Below are 18,212 nucleotides of genomic sequence, written 5' to 3'. Positions count from 1 at the left end.
CATTTCGCTGTCAATCAAAAAGGGATTCAGCCTCAGACAGATCATCCAATCATCATGCAGAAGCTGAGCGTCCGGGCCAGCCGAGGCCAACCCACTGCCCCATAGACTCCCAGAGACGCTGAGCGTCCAATGGGCGGGACAAAGCCCAGCATTTATCCAATGGCTCGTCTCGTTTCGCTGCACTTCGCTGCTTCTCTATTGAACTCTGTGGACACTCAGCGTCCTCACTGTTTAAAGCACTGTGAAACTGCGGGAATGATTGAGAGGAAAGCTGCGTCTTTACCAGTGATAAGAAGCTGATTCTGAACAAAAGTTGAGCGCGTTGTAGTGCATATTTATTCAATGACATGTACACACAACAGAATATATTTGATCACTTATTTTTTGACATTTTAGGGGAAGCTGAGCTTCCCTTGCAGTCTTAGAGCAATCACCTCTGGTTGGTGGAGTCCAACCCCTTTACAGAAGGTTTTGTAGCCTTTTCCTCTCTGATGAGCTTAAACAGGTCCTGAGGTCCTCAGTAATTTCCTTTGTTTGTGCCATAATGCATTTCCCAGATATGTGCTGTAATGATCAGAATTTGATAGTTCCCTGTTCTTTAAAGAAAACAGGGTGCCTGCTCACACCTGATTGTCATTCCATTGATTGAAAACACAGTATTCTGATTTCACCTTCAAATTATCTGCTAAGACTAAATATTCACATACATTTGCCACTCACAGATATGTAATACTGGATCATATTTCTCAATAATTAAATGATCAGTGTTAATATTTCTGTCTAATTTCCCTAATTTCTCTTTATCTATGGTTTATCAAGTTCAGGGTCGCAGTGGGTCCAGAGCCTACCCAGAATCACTGGGCACAAGGTGGGAACACACCCTGAGGGTGCACTGATCCTTCGAAGGGCAACCTACTTTAATTACTTATATGAAAAGGTATGCAGAAATATAGAGTATTCTATAGTGTTCAAGCACCACTCTATATGAAGTTTTCTAAATGTCACTTACCATGTTTTTTCCTGCTACTGTGTATACAAATGCTTTTGAAGTATTGTACCGTTCAGATAGTCTCCCTATGACCAGTACATTGCTATTAGATTCTCCATGTGCTGTTAGAAGGTTATGGGGTGAAGGCCAGAGAAGCAGCCCGTGGTGTGAAGCCCCTTCCTCATTTCAGCGTTATGGTGGCAACAGGGCAAGCAAAGAATCACAGACTGTGGCAGCCCATCCTCCTGGCAAACCACACCAGGCATTTTGCCACTGTGGCACTACCTCAGTGACCTCCACCAAATATATGGAATCTGACATCCTGGCAGTCTCTGACCCTACCTCTTAAATATGATCTGGTATATGATTACCTGAAAATGCTTTTCCAATTCCTAACTGTATCCTCAGTCGAATTCAGTGTTTCACCATTCTTGTTGAGCACAGCTTGGACAATGTCCCTCCTTACCCCCTTGAGAAGTGCTGCCTAGCCTCTCCAAACTCTTACCACATTCAGGATTTTGCTTCTGCTACTGCCAGATCTGCAAACTTTCTGGCTGCAGATACCCCTCCATTGACTCAGGAGCGCCCTGTGCTAGCCAAGCTCTAAAAGACTCCTTCTCCTGCTTGACAGCTTCCCTCACTTCTGGTGTCCACCACATAGCTCTTGGGCTGCTGCCATAACAGGCACCAACAAGCTTTGCCTAATGGGAACTGCACCAAACCCAAACTATACACATTGCGGGAAGGGGGTCCATAAGATTCTCCCATTTCGGGCAAAGCTCAGCCCAGTTCCATGGGTTCCCCAGCCACAAGCCATTGGACACTAAATCCAGGCTTGGCTCCAGGGATAGGTCCCAGTAACCCTCTTCCAGGCAGGGTACAAATAGTTCTTGAATTTGTGCCTTTCATTTGGGTGTTTTCCAGATCCTGTTTGTTATGGGAAATTTGAACATATTACACTATATTCAAACCCCAGTTGAATTTGACTGAAAGTGAGGAACAACATTATCCACTTGTACATGTCAGTGTCACTGCCGCACTGATAATGACAGAAGCTACACACCAAGCTACACCTGCTCTGTGGTGTTTTCCGGACCATTAAAGAACAGCAGCCCTGACTGCTTATTTTGTTTCACAATACATCTTCCAGCAAATACAAAACTACACATGGCCAAGTAATCACGGTTAAAGACTTGTCTTTTTACAAGAGGGGTATTTATTTTACGCTATTATTTTTCTCCAGCCCCTGTTTATGTCCAGCAGGCGTCAGCAGTGAGCGCTCCCCGAGTCTCACGTCTGCCCCTGTACGTCACTGCGTCGAGAGACCGAGAGAGAGAGATAGAGAGAGAGATTTAAAGATGAGACTGTAACGGGGTTGTGATCAAAACCCGAGTGAACAGTCGGTAGTAGATGGTGTGTGTGCGGGGAGGTGTATGAAGAAAGAGGAGAGCTGTCTCTCGGTCAGGTAGCGGAGGAGGAGAGGAGTGCAGCTGGATTTGGAGAAGGAAAACAACATGGCCGCGGTAGAGCTCGAGTGGATCCCTGAGACTCTCTACAACACCGCGATCTCCGCCGTGGTGGACAACTACAGCCGCTCCCGCAGAGACATACGGTCCCTGCCCGAAAACATCCAGTTCGATGTCTACTACAAGGTAATGAATAATAGCCTCGTTTAGGAGTCGAGCCAGGTCGGACCTCCCTCTTATTCCAATTTCCCGGTCCACCTTAAATAGTGCAGCATTTACAGTTACTTGTTCGCTGTTTAAGGTGGAAAGGAAAATTCCGTCAGGAAGACAATTTCAGCTTCATATTAGACCCCGTTATCAACGGTTAAAGTACAACTGGGGAAGAAACAGTTCCATATTGTTACTGGGTGTACGAATGAATGATTCATGTTTCGTGGGTTATTAAAAGTTTTCCAGTATTAGACGTTCATTAAGCGGTTGCTGGAGACTGCTTTAACTCATAAACAACAACGGCCAGCGTTAAATCCTTGTTTTTATGAACGTATCGCACAATTTAATATGGAACGTAAACCGAAAAAGAAACTAAATTCTGTTTATGTATTAGCCACATTTAGCTAGCTGAGTTGATAAGTATTAGCTTAATATCGCTAGCTGACGATGGTTAGCATAAAGAACACCAATAGAGTTTGATTAGGGGTGATATAAAATAAGTTAAAATGCTAACTTGATTAGCTAGTGTCAACCACCATAAGTTAAAATGCCAATGTCAATATCACGTATCAAATAAGCCCAACGCCATGTATTTGCATGTTTGTTTTGTTCGCATACAAAGCAGAAAGTAATCATGTCGTTAGAGGCTTCTGAATAAGGGTGGGTTATATGGCAAAACAATATCATATAAAGATACTTAAAGGGGGTTATGCCGTTTTTGTGTGTATTTTCAGTCGATGAGGTGCAAACAACCTCAGTTAATGTGGTTGGGATATGGCTAATTGTAAAGACTCCCGCAGATTGGGGTATATCTCTGTAGTAATGAGTAAAGAAACCATAGGGTTATGAAATCTGCAACACCAATACAGCCCCTTAGTTTACTAGCAAAAACAACCGATATAAAGCCAAACTCTTTAGGTTTGTTTGTAATGTGGAAAATGATGAAACAGTGGTAATAATAAAAACTAATATTGTAAATATGTATATTTCCACGAGAGAGCATTTAGAGGCATTCAACTTTACAGATGCCTAGTTCCTATTGCCACCACCCTGAACTTTTCAGCCTCTAAGTTTCTCTATAACTGAACATTTTTCATCAAACCATTTGAATGACCAAGATCCCTCTTGAGGGCTGTTGTACTAGTGTGTTCAGGATTATTATGTAAGTTCCAGTTTTTCTACTGTGAAATACTGCACCATTTTGTCAGTACACTTTATTTGTTTGGATTTACTAAACCGAAGGTCAATAGAAAACTCACGACTCACACTTATTATGCCAGCAACCATGGAAAAAGTCTCTAATTAATAGAACTGGTGTGTATTGTTGTTTATATTATAGTTTTTTTTTGGTCCTTGCTTATACTGATTGCATCCATAGAGCATATCTTGACTGGTACTGACATCTTTCTAAATAAACTTGCTGCTTCAGAAATGCCCTTACATTTTCAGTATGTTTCTTGTCCGGCGAGGGAGCAGGCCGCTCTTTAACAAGAATGTGCAGTATCCTTGAGCTCAGTTTCACTCCATCTTGCACAAGAAACATGCAAATAAGTTAATTATCGATAATGCCAGCCTAGAACTGTTTTGTAGATGCCAGATTCACATGGGAGTAGAATGACCTTTCACATCCCAGCCACTAGCCTATCCCTGTGTTTCATGTAGTGTTGCATGGCAAATATTACTTTTAATAATTTAGTCTTAATGTATTTTTCAGACCATTTTATCCTCATGTTGTAAGTCTTTAATTGGGGCCCTTGTTTTCTTCCCTGACACTTTTCTCTATTGTTTAAAACTTTAGAGCGAGTTGTTTTTTTTAATTTTGTCTAATCAATGCTTCAAATATTTTATTGCAGATCAGTGTAGCTGTTTTTGCACTTTGCATTTGATACTCCTGAGATACCAAAGGTTAGGTTTCCCAAACATTCGTTCCACACCTTTTGTCAGATCGCCTTCAATGTTCTGCACTGATCACTTGAATTATTTGGGATATTTCCTGCGCTTAGGGTTTTTTTTTTCATTACTGTTATGCTGTAAGATCTGTTTATGCCCTTTTAAAGGTATACAATGTAAGAATTGGCCTCTTTTGTCTCCTGAGCAATCCCTACCTGCTGCTGAGTCTAATTCACGTTTAGAGGAACTGTCGTGAAATCAAGTTTCACACAAACCTCTCTCTCACTCACTCACTCACTCACTCAGTTAAACAAAACCGGCTCACTCACTTAAACACAACACACACACTCTCCTTGTCTCTCTCTCTCAGACAAACACACATACCACTCTCTCTCTTTTACTAACTCATTCATCGAGTGATGTTTACAAAAGTAGCGAATGGCTCTGGTGCTCCAGCTAATTTTGAACCAGGGGACTGTGTGTAATCGAATAAAATAAAGTTGACAACATATATCACTCATAATACACACTGGACCATGTTATTAAAACCATAAAGTTTAACTTTGGTGGTACACTAGCTGCTATAAACACAGCAACCAATTGTAATGCACTTATTATCAGAATCGCAGTCCAATGCTAAAAATTGAGCTAATCCAGTTAAAGTAAACAGGCACTCGCCCTCGTTCATCAGTAACTCTCCAAACTGAATTATAATTGTCCTCAACAAAGCTTGGGTTCCACCGACACAAAGTGTAACTTTAGTCATTTAATCCACATAGCAACCGGCAAAAAGCATTTTTACCTATATTGATGTCTAACATGAAAAAGTGAGCTAATGTGGCTAAAGTTAGCTGCTGCAAAACCTGGCTCACTGCTCAGAAACTCTCAAAAACGGATTATAACAATTTACTCACCTACACCCCGTGATTGCTAGACCTCATGCCGGGCCGGCCTAGAAGAGGCATTTGCGCTTATTGAGTGACTGACTGACTGACACCTAATGTTGAAAGACGCATGCTCGAGTAGGAACTGTTAATTCAGCCATATTTCACAGAATAAATTACATTTGCACAGCTTTTTGTTTAACTTTACACAAAAACGGACAAAATCTCTGGAATATTAAAGTTAGAACACCAGAGCAAGGTGTTACTCAAAATAAACAAGCTTGTGAATTTGTTACAGCACCGTTTTATCAGTCAGACCCTTATAGAAATGTAACTCAGTAATAAATAACTGGCTCCCAGTGATGCCCTGTTCCTTTATCAAGTGTAGATTACTTGGTTGATTAAAATGTTAAGGTGCTTGGTTTTAGAAATGTTCAACAACTTAAATGTTATCTTGTATCTTTCTTGTAAACAAGTTGCTTTAATGTCATCTCAACATGGTGCTTCAGTTGTGTAGCTTTGTATGAACAGAAAATAACAGGCTTTCCATGATCTCATACACACTGTCTGCAACTGAGAAGATAAACAGTTTTTATTGTTTATTATTGTAAACAAAGACATTGATATGAAGCATCAAAGCTTCTTCAGACATTCCAATGACAAGTGTATGTATTTTGGAATTTCCTGTTTTGAAATGCTAGAAAATGGCTATATGGCTAATGGTGGTCCGGCTAAACTAAGCTTGCCAAGTTTTTCTTTGCACTTGTTCAGAAGGTGCTTAGTGCAGTAAACCAGAAGAGGACCCAGCGTTGCTGCAACAGAGGCTTTATTCTCCCTATTACAGCTTTGTGGAGCATTACAATAATTTAGAAGCTGTAATTTAATGTTCCTTTATACTTTGTGTAATATTTGTAAACACCAACTACTGTGTGCATACAGGAAGAAACAAGGGAAAACGGTAAGGGGTGTTACGGTTCTTATGTGACACTAATTCAGGGCCACTTAGGGATTAATTTGGAGAATATGTGCTAATTAGTAAAAGGATATATTGATATGTAACCAAGAAAATCCATGGATTTTTAATCATTCTGAGCACAATCTATACATGATAAATGACCTAGCATTTTGTCTAATTGTACAGAACTAATGGTGCTATGTTTGTATTATAAATTAACATGCTGTTGATCATTGATCTTAAAGCACAGTATCATGAAATAAAGGAAAAACATTGTTCTTAAAAACACAATATATCACATTAATGAAAATGCATATTGCCCACCCCTGCTATTTTAGCATTGTAGTATTAATTCATACCACTGTGTGATGAATAAAACAAATTTTATTTTACCAATTTAAACCCAGAGTAGGCAGTTTTGTAGAAACCAATACAAGAAGGAAAAAAAAAACAATGGAGACTCATTCACTACATTCAGCCCTTGTTCCAAAGCCGCTCCTCTAAAACAAATGAACACCATGGCTTGATAATCACACAGAGAGGGGTGTGCAATGCCTCTCCTTCAAACAGCATCAACCTACCTCATGTCTCATTCACATGCAAGAAAACGCACAACAGTGTTGTTCATTTGCTTAGCTCTCTGGCTATATCCAGCCTCTTTTCACTTGGAAGCATTCTCTCCCACATTTTATCTTTTCACCTTTCATCATTTTCATCATTTTATCTTTTATTATGTTTTAGCCGTAGCGTCTGCACATAGTTTCTGAACAAACTCTAGTAGTGCAGTTTGTATGAATGCAACATGGACCAAAATGAACCAGACACAGGATGTGATGTCCCAGAATGCAAGAGTAATCGTGCAGTTAAGGGACAGATTGCATTAAAAGCAAACAATTAGCCAAGGACAGACCTCTCAACGTCTTCTCTCTGTAGGGGATCCTCTTTGGTTCATGCAGTGGAGGAATTTCTGGCACAGTTTTTGCTGTGTTTCAAGTTGGTAAAAAATACCACCATGCCAAAAATCCCACACACAACCGGGATAAGTGCTTTAAGCCTAGCTGACGATACTGACAAATGGCTCGCATAATAAGTCATTTTTAAATTAACTTTGCTTCAGTTGTAAAAGGGTCAGTGTGGAGTGCAAACCTGGACTAAAATATTCTAAATTATCACTTTCTTGTTTGGTCTGGACCAAGGGAACCAGTCTGAACACACCTTAAGTTGATTGCATATTTATAGCAGTTTTATGTGATATCCATTTTGAAGACAGGATTGCTTTGGCATAGTTACTCATCTGATAAAGTATACCAGTATATACCAGCGAGAGTCCTTGAGGAGCACATCCAATGCTACATTTACCTACATATTAAACATGATTAAAAATTGGTGTTACTCTAGACAGATGCATATGCTACATGCCACTATGGTGATGATAGGAATCAGATGGTCAAAACATTGTATACCTCTAATGCTACTTCACAAGAAGCGAGTATGCAAAATACTTAAACATTTTTAATGAAGGAAATTTTCCCCCATGTTATCTTTACTTTTGCTATTATCAGGGTTACACACAAACTGGCCATTTTTTAAATTGTTACACAAATGGCTTTAAGTTGAAGACATCTCTGCCCCTGGTCCATGTCACCACTGTTATAAATACATCAGTTTCTCTACAATGCATCACTTCATGTTAAAATACTTAATTTGTTTATGACTGAAAGCCTGAGTTGTGCAGAAATAAAAGGTCAAAGAAAAATGGAATTTTATATATATTCCAAAATAAATTACATTTGTGTCTGTGTGTATAATAGGTCTTGGCAAAAGTAAAGTTATTAATAATAAATAATTATATAAAAGAGTATTTACATCACTGCAAAATCTTTTCACCTGATCTGTCAATTTGTTTTACAGCAACATGGTGTCAGTGTAATCAAGAGGTTAGCCAGAGTTCTAGTCTTGTGCAAACTGCTTTGTTTCTCTGTTCCTTGTTGTCCTATTTGTGTTCCTTATGCCTGATTTCTGCCACGGTTTCTTTCCCAAGAGAAAGGCTTAGTCATTTGCTCTGTCAGATTGACAGTAGTCTTATCAATCTCACATTTCTCCTTGTTTTCCAGCTTTACCAGCAAGGCCGGCTTTGCCAGCTGGGAGGGGAGTTCTGTGAGCTTGAGGTCTTTGCCAAAGTCCTCAGAGCCTCTGACAAAAGGTATTTAACAATGGAACCCAGCTGTGCTGTTTGTCTCTTTTGCATGGTATAAAGTCTGGGTTTATTTTACTATTACAATAATTATAGACTATTTAAAGTGACTGCTGTCTGCATGTTTGTCAGTTTGGACTTTTCACATCAGTTACAAAACTTTGGTTAGGTGCATCATTAATACTAGCTGTGTCCTCATGATTTGTTTTATTTGTGAATATAAATAAAATTGTGTGCCATTTCAGTTTGTGAATAGAAATGGTGGATTAGTATTGGTGGGTTTCAGATTTGGGTCAGCATAAGCTGAAAATAAGTTGATATGGATATCAGAGGGGAAAAAAATAATCTGAGGATGATCATTTATTTTTATGTGCTCATTTTAAATTAAGGACCTTAGTTAAAAACAGTTTATATTATCGCTTATTAGTTAAAGAAGGAAATGAATTGTTAATTGCCAGTATTTAATATTTCATTATTGGTGTCGAAAAAGAAAAAAAGGAACGTATTATAACTCGTAAACCATTGCTGGGTGATAAAATGTTTTTAACAAAACAGCATTTTTGTAGAGCACAGCATGTTATTTTGACTTGTAGTCAGTTTTTGTTTGTTTATTGTAGAATCTGTATGTCCTTTTCCTTTCCCCCCCCTTCAGACACCTCCTGCATCACTGTTTTCAAGCACTGATGGACCACGGTGTGAAAGTGGCTTCAATCTTGGCCAACTCCTTCAGCCGTAGATGCTCATACATTGCAGAGTCAGATGCTCATGTTAAAGAGAAAGCCATCCAGTTTGGCTTTGTTTTAGGTCAGCAGTTGAACTCCTCTTTTGAGTGATAGTTGCTGTGTAGGTTTATTGACTCTGGCAGTAATGAGTCTCTCTTCCTGTCAGGTGGTTTTCTATCAGATGCTGGTTGGTATGGAGACGCTGAGAAAGTATTCCTCTCATGTCTGCAGTTATGTACATTACATGATGAAGTTCTGCACTGGTATCGTGCAGTGGAGTGCTGCGTGAGGTGAGTCTAAGAGTTCTTTCTTATGTATGACTAGCTTAAGCTCTATGGTAAGGGAAATGTTGTAGCTTAACTTTAAAATACTGCCATTTATTTCAGGAAGAGCTGGGGGATGGGGGCAGGGCTTTTTCATTGATTTTTTTTTTAGCTTTCAGGAAAAGTTTTTCAGAAATAACATGAATTTCATAGAAAATCATTAGAGCCAGGAATTGTGTTATGCATTTGTTTGCAAACATTCTGTAGTAGGATTGCCGTTATATGCATTTATATCTGCCTTGACTACATTGGTATTATAACAATTTATATATTTGTTGGGGTAGGGTATTATAACAATCAATACATTTTTCAAAGGGTAAAAGCAAATGGTTTTATTTTTAATAAGATGACTGCATATTTCATGAAGGGAAAAAGGTGAATGGAAACTTGGTGGCCCCTACAACTTGGGGGTTCTTATAGTCCTTTCTGTTTGGATTTTGTCAGGTTGCTTCATGTGCGTAATGGGAACTGCAAATATCACCTGGGAGAGGAGACCTTTAAACTGGCACAGTCTTACATGGACAAGCTAGCCAAACATGGACACCATGCTAACAAGGCTGCCCTTTATGGAGAATTGTGTGCTCTGCTCTTTGCCAAAAGTCACTATGATGAGGTAAGGAGCTGAACATCTATTCATGATGGGTTTTCCGTTTGGGTTTTTTTTTTCCCGGATTATTTTTGGGCTACAGCAAGTACTCTTTGGTGTTTCAGGCGTACCGGTGGTGTATAGAGGCCATGAGGGAGATCACAGTGGGCTTGCCAGTGAAAGTGGTGGTTGATGTTTTAAGACAAGCCTCTAAGGTATGTATATATTTATTTTTGTCCTAGTATTTGATAGTCAGGTTTATATTTTACATACAGACTGACAACAGCCTGTCCTGGGCTATTTATTTTCCAGTACCAGTGGTAGCTTTTATAATCTAATGTTCTGTGTATGGGCTATGTATTTTATGGTCTGTTTGAAAGGTACATGTCAAGCATAATTCAGACTAGTGTGGAGGTAAAGCTATGTCTATGTGGAGGTATTAGAGACATTAAATGCATTTTTTGGAACAAGCTACTGCAAAGTATTTTCTTTAGATCTGAATGATTTAATTTACCAGACAATTTGAAATCAGCACAGTTCCAATTTTGAACTTTATATATTACTGTTGTTGTTCCTGTAGGCCTGTGTAGTTAAACGGGAGTTCAGGAAAGCTGAACAACTAATAAAACATGCAGTATTTCTAGCACGGTGAGCTACCACTTATACATTTTTTGCCTTTGTTCTTTTACATTGTAATATATTACATTTCTTTACTAATGAATAATCACATTTTGCAGAGAACATTTTGGGCACAAGCACCCGAAATATTCAGATACACTGCTAGATTATGGATTTTATCTTTTAAATGTGGATAACATCTGTCAGTCAGCTGCCATATATCAGGTGAGTTCAGTGTAATTTTCTCAGAACTGTTAATACTGTTTAAGGCAACATCTTCAGCCCTTAATCATATTGATGCATTCTGTTACTAGACTGCCCTTGATATTCGACAGTCCGTGTTTGGAGGGAAGAATATCCATGTGGCCACAGCGCATGAGGACTTGGCATACTCCTCTTATGTGCACCAGTACAGTTCCGGTAAATTTGAAAATGCACTGTGAGTATCCTACTCTATTCCTGGACTTGCGAATTGTTTAGTTGGATAGAGAATGACATTTAGTGTTTGATTGTTAAATTCAATTACAATTAAAAGCGGCAAGGATATAATTGAAGTCTTACTTTTGAATTACTAGGAAAGGGATGTAATAAATACTTGGTAGGTCAGAGGCAAAATTGCAAGGATGTTCCAGTGCAAAAATAGATGTCATGCAAAACAAATTTCAGTCTTGAATTCGCATGTTATTCCTTCTAGGAAAAGCAGCATCATCCATTAACTCATGTGAAAAATCCCTGAGGGTTGTTGAACCATTGGCTCTTTTTGATGTTTTTGATTATCAGGAATGTGAACCTGTTACACAGACTCCTGTTGCCAGCTTACCCTTTAACCCAGTTAAAGCGGTTTGTCCGAGGGGATGCCTTTATTTTTATACATGGAAATAAATGGAAATGTTTATTCAGGAAAATAAAAATGTGCCTATTTCATAAGTAATGGAGCTCAGTAGTCTTACTCAAGACTGTTGTGTTTAGATTTCACGCAGAACGTGCCATAGACATCATAACTCACATTCTCCCTGAGGACCATCTGCTGCTGGCCTCCTCCAAGAGGGTGAAAGGTGAGAGTGACACTCGCAACAGCTTTCATAACTCTCCTTATTTCCAGCTGCAGCTCTGTATGAAAACAGCATGGAGGTAACCCTTGAAGGTTCAAAGTAGCTTTGTCCTCATGGTATCATGAACCTCCCTGGGTTATTGGCTCTGTTTTGTGAAAGAACAGAACAATTATCCCACATTAGGGTTTCAACAGGTTTTAAATTGCACTCTGTTCACTCTCTTTATTTGTGACACATCTCCCTAGCTCTGATCTTGGAGGAGATTGCGATAGACTGCCATAATAAAGAGACAGAAGAGCGCCTTCTGCAGGAGGCCCATGACCTGCACCTCTCTTCCCTCCAGCTGGCCAAAAAAGCCTTCGGGGAGTTCAACGTCCAAACAGCAAAACACTATGGCAACCTAGGCCGCCTTTATCAGTCCATGCGCAAATTCAAGGTTAGATTTTCATCCATTTTTAAACGAGATGCTTACAGGTCAAGATGTTTTTACCCAGTTGAGTAACTGATAAAGAAATCAACTTGCTTGGAGCGTTATTGATATGGTCATGTTTATTCAATGAGTGTCATTTTACATAAAGAAATCAGAGCAAATTTGCAGTTTGGCAGACCTGTTATTTATAGGACTTATATTACTCAACGAGGCAGAGTTATAGATCGCTGACCACTGAATAATTTGAATTACTTACCTTTTTAAGAACATTTAAGTCTAAATATAAGAGCAAATATTCTATTAAGACTATTAATATCTTATTATACATTTCCAAAGTGTGTGCACTGGAATTGTCACTTTGAAATGCATCTTTACATGTCTTATTTATTTAAGTTTTTTAAAGTTACAATATGTCTGTAAATATAGGTGTCTTAAGGGGTGTATTAATACAGCACAACATTATAATACCACTGATTAGGGGTGCAACGAGAGACAATGTTTTTGCTTCACGATATGATACATTTTCGATACAACATGGAGAAAGAACATGACTTTTATTTTTTGATGCAGAGGTCAAAAAGGCCAATATAAACACAACAGGATGTTTGGAAAGGATGACTGGTACCAGATATTTTCATATAAAAAAATAAAAATGTATAAAAATTGGGGGCATGGTGCTAACGTAAGATCTGTCTAAAAGCAGAGCTTTAAGTTCCCAGTTTTTCAGCACTGACCTGATGCTCTCAGCGCCGCAGCAAAACTGTGCCTCCATTGGCTGCTGATTGGCTAAATAAAGGTGATGACCAATGTTCTCAAACCATCACCGTAGAAGTGTGCCCATAAAAAATCTGGAACAAAACACATCCTGTATTGGTTGAAACTGGAACGCATCTTTTAGTGTCAAAATGCAGGACGATTCCGTATTTTACAGGACAATTGGCAACATTAGTTCCAGTCCAGTCTTGCTCCCTCCCCTAGCCATTTCACATCCAGCTAATCATCCAATTGTCAGCTAACCACAACAATAGCATGGTGTAGTTTTCCAAGTAGCTCTAAACACTTCTCTGGCGTGGTCAAAGTAACACAGCAATCCTATCATTGACTATTGCATATGTTTAATAGACATTTACAAAGCTTACTGTCAGGTCTGTTGTATTTTAGGAGGCGGAAGAAATGCACATTAAAGCTATCCAGATCAAAGAGCAACTGCTAGGGCAGGAGGACTATGAAGTAGCTCTGTCTGTAGGGCACTTGGCTTCTCTTTACAATTATGATATGAACCAGTATGATGACGCGGAGCGCCTTTACCTGCGCTCCATCGCCATTGGTGAGTAAATCTGACACATTAGCACACCCCCCCCACCCCCTTCTGTTTATATACCTCGGAATTTCACCATTTAATGTGAGACATTTTGTGCTCTTTAGGTAAGAAGTTGTTTGGGGAAGGCTATAGTGGACTGGAGTATGACTATAGAGGCCTGATCAAGCTTTACAACTCAGTGGGCAATTACGAGAAGGTTTTTGAATACCACAACATTCTGTCCAACTGGAATCGCTTAAGGGACAGGCAATATGCAGTGGCTGATGCACTAGAGGACGTCAACACCAGCCCCCAGGCTACAGACGAGGTGGTCCAGTCCTTTCTGCTCTCACACAGCCACGCTACAGGACGCTCCTGCATGGGCTAGTGACAGAACCATGTGCTCTTCATTTCACATTGACACATACATGTCTATCCATCCTCACACATGTTCACCTGGATTTATTCACATCTAGCCACACATGCCAGGGGCGAGGGATGGCATCCAGAGCTGCACGGTCACACATGCCAAGCAAGTCTCTCTGCCCTGTTCACATTCATGAACCCTGAAGAAAATACATGGCATCTCCCTCAATACTCAAACTGTGAGATAAAATGCTGCTTTCTTTCAGCACCTGGCTCACATTTCTAGAGGATCACAAGACTTCAGAGGAACTTTATCTGATTGGCTCCAGACGAGGGGATAAATAGATTTAATAAAATAAACAGAGGGCAACCTAACAGTTTTATTAATTAAAATGGGACAAGCCCACTGTTTGGTTGTTGTGCTTTTGGTGTTTTTTTTTTTTTTGTTTTTTTTTTAAATTGTATTTTTTTTAAAACATGGCGCCACACATCCACGTGCTCTGTGATGCTGGGCCAGAGTGCATTTCCCACTGAAACAGGCCTGTGGACAGAAATCTTATTCACTCCTTTACACATGAGACAAATGAAGGACATGAGTGCTTGTGTTTCTATTCTTATAAAGGTTGAAGTTTTCTTTTCCATGCAGTGTAGAACCTTGCATTAAGAATTACCTGTGTTTGCTGTTCAGGCAAATAGGAGGAACCCTTTGTTACGCAACCATTTCTGGTGTCTTTCTTTTCCTTTTTTCCTCCTCATAACATGTTAAAGTCAATGGAGTCACTGGACCAGTGGATTTCCTTTTGCTCTACATGCATAATTAAGTTCTTTTCTTCTGATTTTTGGGGGTATTCTTACATATTCGTACAGGCATAGCTTAATTTAAGATGCCAATAATGTATATGCAAATTGTGCTTATAACCTGTAGGTGTATCGCTGCAAGTGGATGAGCCAAATTTCTTTTAAAACAGAAGGTGAGACTGTGCCTGTTGATTTGGGTGGAGAGGTAAGGCTCTGCTACACTGACCATATCTCTGTGAAACAGCCGGATCACCCACAACGCCACACAGATGATGATTGTGAGTGTTGCCGATCATGGGGCCAGCTCTCATTGGTCGTCATCATTATCCTTTCAAAGCTCTATTCAGACCTGCATTGATCAAGACCTTTGGCCCTCTACCAGCTGTCATGGCTCCATAGAAAAGAGCTGATCACTGCACCTGGCTTTGTGAAGAGACTCCACTACAGAGGGACCAATTGTGTTAGGAGCATGAGCATGTATGGTTCAGAGCACTGTCATGGTGGCAGACCTGAATGTACGTATGCTGTTGTATAGTGTAATAGGCAGGTGCAGTCTCATGCTGTTGTACTCTTGACTTTTGAGTCTGACAACGTCTCCTGAGTTATCTACTCATGGCGCCTCTACACACATAATGAAATCCACAAATGAACAGCAAGGCTTTGCATTTACAGCGTGTTTACATGGAAAGACATTTGTTACTTGTAAACAGTTCAGGCAGTATTCTAAAATAGTTTTCCAAATTGCGCATTCAAAAACACAGTTTGTAGTGTTCTAACAGAATATTATTTGAATTGGTGTTTTCTTTGTTGTAAGTGGCTAGAATCTATTATAAAGTCAGTACTTTCATACATGCGCACATGTATGTATATAAATTATTAAAAATGTGTGTATACATAATCGAAAAAGCAGAGCCTTGTCTTGGTCAGTTGTTGCAGTGATTAGTAATGTGCTGGTGCTATCATGCATCATTGGGTGCTGCGTCGGGTGGTACCCCAGAGCCCCAGCTCTATCTTACGTCCTAGCCTTAGCCTTAAAGGACATTCAGCTGGTGGCACACTACTACGTCAGCCTTTTGCAATAGCTTGCTTCAAACGAACTCCCACTGCTGAATTACAACAGATTTATATACGACACTAACTCAGCTCGACCCATACCAGCTCTCACATGCATGGTCACCGGGCCAGTGTGAAGAAAATGAGGTTAGCCTCACTCCGGGGATATTTTCTTGAATACATGTTTTTCTGCCACTCCAGTACAGGTGACACAAAGGGAATCCGGATGGAGGTAGAGCCTGCCTTGTTCACAAAGCAAATCTAAATAAACGAGTGGAGTATCCCATCTCAAGTCATTTAAGCTGTGATTTTTAAAACTGTATAATTCCATTGCGCTGATCATTTGTAGTAACAAGGCTGAATTGTACTCTGTCATATCAAATATTTGTGACAGAAGATGGAAGCAAAACTCTTGTATTAAACTGTTGTAGTTTTTAAACTTTTAAGAGTGCACTTGCACCTTTGTAACGTTTGTTGCTATTATCGTTCGTACACAATGTTAAGGAAAAAAAATGACATTGGAGTAAACTCTCTTCTTGAGCAGTACCTTCTAAACGATGCTCCTCATTTGAGATCATGTAGCTCTGAATGCTTTCCTATGAATGTTAAGGGCTCATTTGTGAACCTTAAGTGGTAACCTTCTGTGGTGTTGTGACAGTGAAGAGCAATGGAGAATTTGAGACTGTTTGAAACATCCAAAGGGATTTTTTTTTTTTTTTTTTTTTGTCTCAATAGTGGGGCTAAAATGTAGTTCCCAAAGCAAAGGTGCTTCTGTGTCTATTCTGACTTTTTCAAAAGACACCTTGTAATAATCCTACTGCATGTTTGAGTAATTACATGTGCATAGATGTAAATTATAATGGTTGTAGTCCCAGAGAGTCCCATAATCACATACAGCGTGAACCATCTACTGTTACACTAACAGGAAACGAATATCCCTGGAACTGAAATTTGGAACGTGAACTTTGTGCCTTTGAAAAAAGGTGAAACACACTGAATGAATGCCTGTTGATGACCAAGTAGAACATTGTGGTGGTTAGAGAACTGATGAATGCTGAGCCGATTTGTTGCGTATGACCGTCAGACTGACTACATTGTGGACCAGTCTAAAATTGTATTGAAAATAATTTCAGTCAAGAGATTATTATTATTATTATTATTGCTAAAATTTCTAAACTCTCTTCTTTATAGACTGCAGGGAGCTGATTGTCCCAGACTGTGCTGGTGATAGACTGAACACGGCACGTGTTACGACTCTGAAACATTAGGTGTTAAAGGTGGCTAATGCTATTGTATCCATCTGCAGGAGAGTGGCCTTTATGCTAATTGGATGTGTTTATGAAATATTTGACAATTCGTTTTTGCAAGGTGTACACACCACCGAATACAGGTTGCATCAAGTTAGTGTTGGGCGCAGATATGTTACTATGCTACAAGTTTAGCTAGTTTTTCTAAGCTATTTTATTTCTTTAGAGAACAAATGAATTCAGTTTAATTTGGTTGTTTTGCACTTTTAGGCTTTCTTTGTATGTTTCTGCCAATTGTTCACCATTTATCACCTAAGAGAAGCTGACCACATAGTAATATGTTTGGAGTCCGTTCCCCAACACTGAGCCAAAGTGCTATTTCTTTTTACTTCAGCTTTTGTTTTTTGTTTTTTGCATTGTGGTGATGCTTAAGCAACTTTCGAAGGAAGGTCTGTTTCCTTTGTCAAACAAAAAAAGAAATGTATATACACACAGATGAAACTGTTCTTTTTTTCACTTAGTCATGATGAGGATAAAGAATTTGGTTTTTTGAATTAGTTTTATTTTGACACATTTGTTTTATTAAACTCCACTCATTGAACAGAGCGCACCCTAGAGAAGTCAAGTCTTGGAAGAGGATGAGAGAAACACATTTGCTCATTAACTTAAAAACAAACTGACAGAGTGTCTCTGAAAAACATGTCCGTTACCTGTGCCACAGTGAGCCTCCGCTCAGAGACATTTCAACCTTGAGTTCAAGTCATCTGATGTGTGACGTGTGTAACTAAGATTATTTCTGACTCTGTAGGGTCTGCTGTACATTGTACATCTGTAACCATCAAATCATATTAAACTCATTTATATCCACAACAAGTTGTGAACACATGTAACTACAACTACATGGGAAGAGATACTATTAAGCAGATGTGGATGATAAGGTCCATTTTGACACACACAAGAGCAATATTAAAATACATTTGTGTCCTCATCCATTTGCAGATGTCTTTAACAAGTCTTGATGTCTGGAGTTTGTGTACATGGTTTTTTTTTATACATAAACATGAAGTAAATGCAGATATTTTGCACTTCTTTTTATCTAATTGCACTTACATATGTGAAGTATTCAAGCC

General features: G+C 39.3%; 1 protein-coding gene across 1 annotated transcript; it reads left to right on the top strand.

Moving 5' to 3' along the window:
• Positions 1 to 2,283: 2,283 nt before the first annotated feature.
• On the top strand, positions 2,284 to 18,212 carry appbp2 (amyloid beta precursor protein (cytoplasmic tail) binding protein 2). The gene is made up of 13 exons (XM_066663765.1): positions 2,284 to 2,640; positions 8,508 to 8,596; positions 9,240 to 9,391; positions 9,476 to 9,599; positions 10,077 to 10,245; positions 10,344 to 10,433; positions 10,799 to 10,866; positions 10,956 to 11,061; positions 11,151 to 11,275; positions 11,806 to 11,891; positions 12,134 to 12,324; positions 13,480 to 13,645; positions 13,744 to 18,212. The coding sequence occupies exons 1-13, from the start codon at positions 2,503 to 2,505 to the stop codon at positions 14,004 to 14,006; spliced, it is 1,767 nt and encodes a 588-aa protein (XP_066519862.1). The 5' UTR covers positions 2,284 to 2,502; the 3' UTR covers positions 14,007 to 18,212.

The sequence above is a fragment of the Hoplias malabaricus genome, chromosome 1 (assembly GCF_029633855.1).
Source record: "Hoplias malabaricus isolate fHopMal1 chromosome 1, fHopMal1.hap1, whole genome shotgun sequence".
Taxonomy (NCBI): domain Eukaryota; kingdom Metazoa; phylum Chordata; class Actinopteri; order Characiformes; family Erythrinidae; genus Hoplias; species Hoplias malabaricus.
Note: the sequence above shows the minus strand (reverse complement) of the source record. Positions and strands in the feature narration are given on the sequence as shown.